At 36.3% G+C, this 8,171-nt stretch overlaps 1 protein-coding gene across 1 annotated transcript; it reads right to left on the bottom strand.

Annotated features, from left to right (window-relative positions):
• Positions 1-4,345: 4,345 nt before the first annotated feature.
• On the bottom strand, positions 4,346-5,568 carry IFNW1 (interferon omega 1). The gene has a single exon (XM_012450030.3). It carries the CDS (start codon positions 5,282-5,284, stop codon positions 4,697-4,699), a length of 588 nt encoding a protein of 195 aa, XP_012305453.1. The 5' UTR covers positions 5,285-5,568; the 3' UTR covers positions 4,346-4,696.
• Positions 5,569-8,171: the final 2,603 nt, after the last annotated feature.

Here is an 8,171-nt window from a genome sequence, read left to right as displayed (position 1 = left end):
GTAGAGATGTATAAAATCTCCTTTGGACACACCCAGCGCTCAGGCACTTAAGGTGGGTCTTGCATTTTCTGGTTATGATGAAATGTTTCTAGGGCTCACCTTAGACCTCTACTCAAACCATGAAAGTCAATGTGAACAAAGTTACCATGTAAGTTCACATCCATGTCATTTGGGCCAATGCTATTGAAATGCTGAATGAAGTACCTCTTAGGGAAAAAAGCCTCAGGTAAGTCACTAGAGTATTGCAAATTAAAGCAACAAATACATCATTATACATATATAAGGATAGCTAAAATTAAAAAACCTGACAATACTAATTATTATCAATTGCAGAGCAACAAGAACACACATTCATTACTGGTTAACATACAAGATGTCCAGGCACATTGGGAGACATTCTGGCAGTTTCTTACAAAATTAAATATAGTCTTACCATAGGAACCAACAATTGGGCTCCTAAGTATTTACCCAACTGCTTTGAAAACATGTCAAAAAAAATTTGCTCATGAATGCTTACATTATCTTTATTAATAATTGCCTAAGCTTGAAAGCAACCAAGATGCCCTTCAATAGGTCGTTTAATAAAAACTGTGATATATCTATGCAATATAGTATCATTAAATTATAAAAAGAAATAAGCCATCAAGCCATTAATACACTTTAAATGCATACTAGTTGGGCCACATGATTCCAAGTGTATGACATTCTGGAAAAGGCAAAAAAAATCATGATGGTAAAAAACTAAGTGCTGCCAAGAGTTTGGAGAAAGCATGTGTGGGGTGAATGGGTGAAAGTACATTTTTTAAGGCAGTGAAACTATTCTGTGTGATCTTATAGTGGTAGATATATGCCACCATGCCTTTGTAAAAGCCTATAAAACTTTATAGCATGAGGAGTGGACCTTATTATATCCAAATTTTAAAAGTCAGGAGGTTGGGAGAGTCTAAGATGAATGCAGAATCCTATAAAACAATCTAAACTGAATTACAAATGTAGGAAACAATCCCACTGAAGGGGGATAAGGTAAGAATTGCTGACCTAAGAAACTTTGAAAATAAGCAGCATCTGTAAGTTTAAAAGCAAAAGAATCTGTTCATAAATACTGTACTCTAGTTAATAAAGTCGTTTCCTACAGGAGGTGGATTAAAATTTTTGATAATGCTATATATGTTGAAATAGTAAGTAAATTGAAATTTTTAAGTAAATTGAAATATTCAGTAAATTGATGTCAAATGGTGGGAGTAGGTTTCTAGTCTCAGCTAGCTTAACCAGAAAAATTAAATAAAGTATCAGTAACAAATAAAGCAATGAGTAAAGTGTACTAATTATAGTAATAAAGCAAATAATCTCAAAAACATTGTATTATCAGCAGTAGTTATACTTATGGTAAAGATGTATTGTTACCAAACCCAGATCTGGCTGTTTGCTACTCAAAGAGGCCAAGGTGAGCAGATAAAGACCTCAGGAGATCGAGACCTTCCTGGCCAACGTGATGAAACCCTGTCTCTACTGAAAAAAAAAAGTACAAAAATTAGCTGGGCATGGTGGTTCACCCCTGTTATCCCAGCTGCTCAGGAGGCTGAAGCAGGAGAATCGCTTGAACCAGGGAGTAGAAGGTTGCAGTGAGCCGGGATTGTGCTACTGCACTCCAGCCTGACAGTAGAGTGAGATTCCATCTCACCAAAAAAAAAAAAAAAAAAATCCAAACATGAGACTTGAGAATTGGTGGGAGAAAAAGCAGGCAAAACTAGCAGTTTAAAATACCATCTTAAATTGTTCAGTCTGGATGGAGGGAAATATAGGGAAGAAGAGGGGATTGGTATCAAGAGGTGACAGAGGACTGCTTGCAAGTAGGTGCCAGCAATGGTCCTGGAAAGTTGGGGACATCTTTGTCTTTAGTTAAGTCACAATGCTCCTATATATCTTTAACAAAACATAGTTGTTTACATACTTCCCCTTTAATCTCAGAGTTAGTTTAAAAAACTACATGATTGCTGTTTTTGCACATTATCTCAGTGCTCTAAAATTATCCTAGCCTATGTGCAGGAATGGGTAAAAGCCTCAAATAAAAATGAAGTTAGTTATGCTATAGGTCTTTTGCTGTTTTACTGTTATGGTGTCAGTTGTTAATAAAAAATGAAATAAAATTTTAATAAAAGATTCTAGAAATATTACCTGACACTCTAACAAAAAGCAACTTACAACATTTGTATCACATGTTTGAAAAATTCTGATGGACTATACATTAGTAGTATGAATAGAGTTAACTATAATATATGTTTCAAAATAACTGGAAGACTTTTGTTTTGTTTTGAAGACACTCTGTCTTGCTCTGTTGCCCAGACTGGAGTACAGTGATGCAGTCTCTGCTCACTGCAACCTCCACTTCACAGGCTCAAGCAATCCTCCTGCCTTAGCCTTCTGAGTAGCTGGGACTACAGGTGCACACCACTGTGCTTGGCTAATTTTTGTATTTTTTTGTACAAAATACAAAAATTAGCTGGGTGGGGTTTTGTTATGTTGCCCATACTGGTTTTGAACTCCTGAGCTCAAGCAATCTGCCCACCTTGGCCTCCGAAAATGCTAGGATTACAGGGATGAACCACTGCACCTGGCTGGGTTTTTTAGTGTCCTCATCACAAAGAAATGATAAATGTTTAAGGTGATGGTTGTACTAGTTACCCTGATTTGATCATTACAATGCATATGTATATAGAAACATAACTGTGTACCCTATCAACATTATTATTATGTGTTAATTGTAAATTTTGAAAAAGAAATAAAAAAGAATTGAATGTAAAAACAAATTTACATGAGAGGGAACTGAATATATGTCAAGTCAAAAGTAGAATACAATTAGAGAGAGGCTTAATTTTCCATGCTAGTCATTCTATAATTTAAATAAAAAAGGAATTGTCCAGCTCTTTGAACACAAGAGAAGTTAATAACAAGTATGCATCAAAAGAATATGGCTACAATTTTTAGAAAATGTACATCTCAGTGATTAGAAATCATAAGATCATAAACAAATAATATACATGACCAACATAAAATATAGAGTAAATTAACAGAATAAAATAAAATCTGATTGTAAAATTTGATAAAAGAATATTAACAAGCAAATAGGTAACCATTTAAGCTTATTACAAAGTAATATTAATTAGAACACTGATAAATAAATTAATATTTCATTCAAATAAATAAGCAATTAATTAAATATTTAAATGTTCACGTTTTGTCCCAGTACATTCATTCTCTGAAAATAATTCTTTAAAAACATATTGCAAAAAACATGAAAAAATACAAGAAACATTAATCCACATTCTTCTCTAGATGCCACGTCATTTCCTTTTTCCATTTGACAAACAAACTTCCCCAAATAATTTTCTATATGCAGTGTTCTTAATTTCCCTTTCTGTATTTTCTCTTCAACTTACTCCAATCATGTTTCTACCCCATTCATTCTGCTAAACCAGATCCTCCTAAGGTCATCAATGGAGTCGGTTTCTGGGTTCACTAGGACAGTTCAGCCTCATCTTTTCTGAAAGCACCACTGTCTTCCCTTCATTAGATTCTGCCTCATTCTTTCCTATTTTTCTTTGTAACTGCACTGGCTTTTTGACCTCAGGCTCCTTTACAGATTCTCCTTTTCTGCTCTACCTTTGAATGTTGAGGGTCTGCTGGACAAGATTATGTACTTATCTCATTATCCCCTCTGTTTATAAGTGACTGCACTCATTCCCATGTCCTTTTTACCAGACATGCAATAAAGAATCTTAAATTAATACTTTTGCCCATGGCATTCGTTGTTCATTCCAGACCCATATTCCCAATTGCCAATAAAATTTCTGCCATTTCATGTCTCCCAGTCACCTTAGAAAGGACATCTAATATTTTTCTTTCTCAACATTATTTTCTCCTAAGGCTTCTAGTAAGAGAACTTCATTTTCTTTTACTTATTTTTGTAGTGTTTCATATAAGTGAAATTGGTACAGCTTTAATGTTTTTTTTCCTGTAAGAATGAAAGCTCTTCAACACAGAAAGGAACTGTGTTTATTCACCTGTATTTCTTTTCTTAAATAACTTTTTATTTCTAATTTTTTGGGTACATAGTAAGTGTATATATTTGTTGGTTACATGAGATATTTTGATACAGTCATGCAATGAGTATACCTGCATTGCTTGATATCAATTCCAAAATATGCCACATTGATACTCACTTTATATATATTATGTAAATGGAATGAATGAATAGGTAAGTAAATAGTACCATCCATTCTTTGATTTGGTTCAGAAAACTAGTGTTTGAATTTTGGTTTTAGAATAAACAACTGCAAGAAGTTTTGTTTGAAAAAAATTTAATAAACAATAAAATGTAATATTTAACAGAATAGAAAGATAAACATGTTTTCTAATCTTAATACAATGTAAAGGCAAACATTTGTTATGTAAGAATGTAAATATTATAAATATGATAAAATATAAGAAAAGATAAATGAATAAAAATAAATAACATCTTAAAGACTGATGCCCCTGGACCTAAGTCTTTTTAACATATACTCGCTTAATATACTGACAAAGTATTTGCAGAATTAATTCAATCAATTCTGTGATTAAAGCAGAAATAAAAGTCTTTTGAAATGACCAGAGTCACATGTGCAAGTGCTATATGGCAAATTAGTCAATGAGAATCATTTCAAGATGAGCCGAGGTCTCCATCTTTACTTCTCAATCTTTCTTGCAAGTTTGTTGACAAGAACAAGGATCTCAAGATTTCCACTCTGACAACTTCCCAGGCACAGTCACTGTATTTCTTCTCTTTCAGGTAGACCTGGATTCCCTGGAAGTACCTCCTCAAGGTCAGTGCAGGGCTCCTAATCGCCCCAGCAGCTTCTCCTTCTCCCATTACCTGCACCAAACAGGTCTCCAGGTGTGCCAGTTGCTGATGAAGTCCAACGTGGAGTTGGTCTAAGAGGGTCGTGTTCCAGGCAGCAGAGGAGTGCTCTGTGTGGAAGAGGTTGAAGATCTGCTGCAGCGTCTCATGGAGAACAGACATGGCCTGGGCCTTCTGCACCTGGCTCCCTTCCACCATCTCCTGGGGGAACCTGAAGTTTCTTCTGTCCTTGAGACACAAGAAAGGGGAGATTCTCCTCATTTGGTGCAGAAGCACCAAGATGTTCCTGTTAAGTTGGCCATGGTTCTGAGCCAGATCACAGGCCAGAGATCCAACAAGGCTATAGCTGGTCACCACTAGAGCCACCAGTAGAGGGAACAGGTGAACCATTGGGAAATGTGTGCTGCAGGTTTTACTGAGCTGGAATAGGGCTTAATCTTGGACCCTAGGTTTTCTGAAGACATTCCTTGTATGCATGGCTTTTAATAGGAAACAAATGGCTTTCATTTTATGAACATTTCTCTGTACTTTCACTTTCTTTTTTTGTTTTCATTTGTGTGTTCTCCCTATGAAGATGACAATAATCTTCATTAATCTCCTTAGAAGGATGACAATAATCTATTAATTTTGGATTAGAAGTTTATTTTTCCCAGTAAACTTCAGCTGTGTCAATACAAATGGATACTTAATCAAATGAAAAACATTTTGGTACTAAAGTCATAAGTGCATATACTATATATATGTAAATAATCTGATGCACTCACACTACACTAACTTTATATATAATATTTATATATACACACTGTATACACTGAATGTGTATATATATTCATATGTATATATAATATATACAGTGTGTATATATATTCATATGTATATATGAAAAATTCCTTTTCTTTGTTCTAGAAACAAAATTTTAACCCTTATCCATTTTTACCCTCCTAATTTTACATAGAATGTCAGGCCCTATGGGTTTCTATATTTGCTTAGGGATTTACCAGATCATCTGCAGCGAATAAGCTCTTTAGAACCAATAACAGGATTTCGTTGTTGTTTGTTTTTTAGAGAAGAGGTCTTACTCTTGTCATCCAGGTTGGAATGTGGTGGCATAATCAGAGGTCACTGCAGCCTTTACTCCTGAACTCAAGCAATCCACATGCCTCAACCTCCTGAGTAGCTGAGACTACAGGCATGCACCATCATGCCTGGCTAATTTGTTGTTGTTGTTGTTGTTAGAGATAAGGTCCCACTGTGTTGTTCAGGCTGGTCTCAAACCCCTGGTCTGAAGCTGAGGACTCCTGCCTCAGCCTCCCAAATAGCTGGAATTACAGATGTGAGCCAAAAATGAGGTTTCGTTTACTGTTTTATTCAGAACAGAGGATGATGATGATGATGAGTGAATGAGCTTCTAGAAAACATTTATGCAGGTCTGTGTGGTTATGCTTCACTGGGACCACAAGGTGAGGATTAATATAAACACTTCTTTTTGTTTACATCATTTACTTACTGAGGTCAATAGTACTCCCCTGGGTGTGTCAATATCCCAGGTGGAATCCTGATACTTTACAGGTGCAAATGGATGTGGAGATTCTAATTTGCAGATACTTTACTTTCCCAGCATCTCCTCACTCACAAGGTAGTTAGCACATCTAGTAATACCTTTTTCTCTAACAAGTGCTCTCAATCCAAACTCTTCCAGACTCACCCTCAGGAGCAGCCTCACAATATCCTGATGACTTCAGAACTCTTTTGGTGAGAGAAGAGTGGTTACTTTGTGAGCAAAACAATTAACCCTCCAAGACCCTTGCCCCTAGAGTGTTTGTCTGAGGGACCCTAGCTCTCAATGATGACTTTCGTCTCTCCTGACTCATGTGTCCAGGTATCAAAAGTTTCAACAGCCCTCAGATGCTGATAGCAAAGGTTTCTTTTGTCTAAAGAAGGTGGAAGAATTACCCAATTACAATCATTTTACCTTCATTAATCAAATAATTTTCCACTATTTGCTTAGTGAGGTCAATAGTGCACCTTTGGCTGTGTCAATATCCCAGCTTGGAATCTTGGTTTATTTTTCATTAAAAAAATTTTTTGGGGGGATGGAGTCTTGCTTTGTCACCCAGGCTGGAGTGCAGTGTCATGATCTTGGCTGACTGCAACCTCTTCTGCCCGGGTTCAAGCAATTCTCCTGTCTCAGCCTCCCAAGTAGCTGGGACTACAGGCACATGCCACCATGCCTGGCTCATTTTTGTGTTTTTAGTAGAGATGGAATTTCATCATATTGATAATGTGGTCTCGATCTCCTGACCTCAGGTGATCCACCTGCCTCAGCCACCCAAAGTACTGAATTACAGGCGTGAGCCACCACGCTGGGCCCTGATATGGTTTTTATTGTTCAATTCTTTTATGTAAGCTATTGAACATTTGTTATCCTCAGTGTTTCTCAGGTGGGCACAGGGAATCAGTGATGGTGTTGTCTTTTATTAGAAGCTTATGTTACAGAAACTAGTGATCTTCGGTTGCTCATTCAGTCGCTGCTATTCTATCTAAGGATTCTTGCCCTCTCTATCTCTTAGTCACTCTGACAACGCATGGAGGTTAGACACGGGCTTTTCTGTCAGGGAGAAAGACCCTTCCTTTATGATTTTTTCATTCTAAAATTTTGTACCTTATTTTTACATAGTGGTTTACTGGGCCAGGTTTGTCTTGCTGCATCTGCATTACTTTCCAGTTCATGACAAAATAACACAAATTAAAGGACGTAAAAGAAAAGCAAAGGAGCCACACTATTTTTATCTATCATTCACATGACTTCAGATTTTTTTCTTTCTCCTTTCAGCTTTCTTAGAAAGCAAAACTTGACAGTTGTTTTGGGGAAAGAAAGAAAACAAACATGAGTCTGAATGTCATGAAAGTGAGAGAAGGGAAGTGGCTTTCTGCTGATAAAATAGCCAAGTATAAGTTAGCAAAATTAAATGCAGCAAAATTGGTGACCTGGGGTTCTGGCAGAGGGGAAGAATGGGGCCAATGTTAAAGAACACAGCTAGTTAATAAATCCACCTAGGCAATGAAAAGAGGGCTTTGAGAAACCCAGGGTAAAAAATAAAGGGAATTGGACAATCTCAAAGATTCTGCTCTATATGTAAATAATAATACTAATGATGATGGTACTAAAAATGATAATATTGAAATTTGTTACATGCTAAGACCAGCCTCTGTTCTAAGATCTTTGAAAATATTAAGTCGATCTCGATAACCATATTTAGATTCCACTCATTTGTAC

The sequence above is a fragment of the Aotus nancymaae genome, unplaced genomic scaffold (assembly GCF_030222135.1).
Source record: "Aotus nancymaae isolate 86718 unplaced genomic scaffold, 86718_ANA_hifiasm-v0.15.2.pri h1tg000003l, whole genome shotgun sequence".
Classification (NCBI taxonomy): domain Eukaryota; kingdom Metazoa; phylum Chordata; class Mammalia; order Primates; family Aotidae; genus Aotus; species Aotus nancymaae.
Note: the sequence above shows the minus strand (reverse complement) of the source record. Positions and strands in the feature narration are given on the sequence as shown.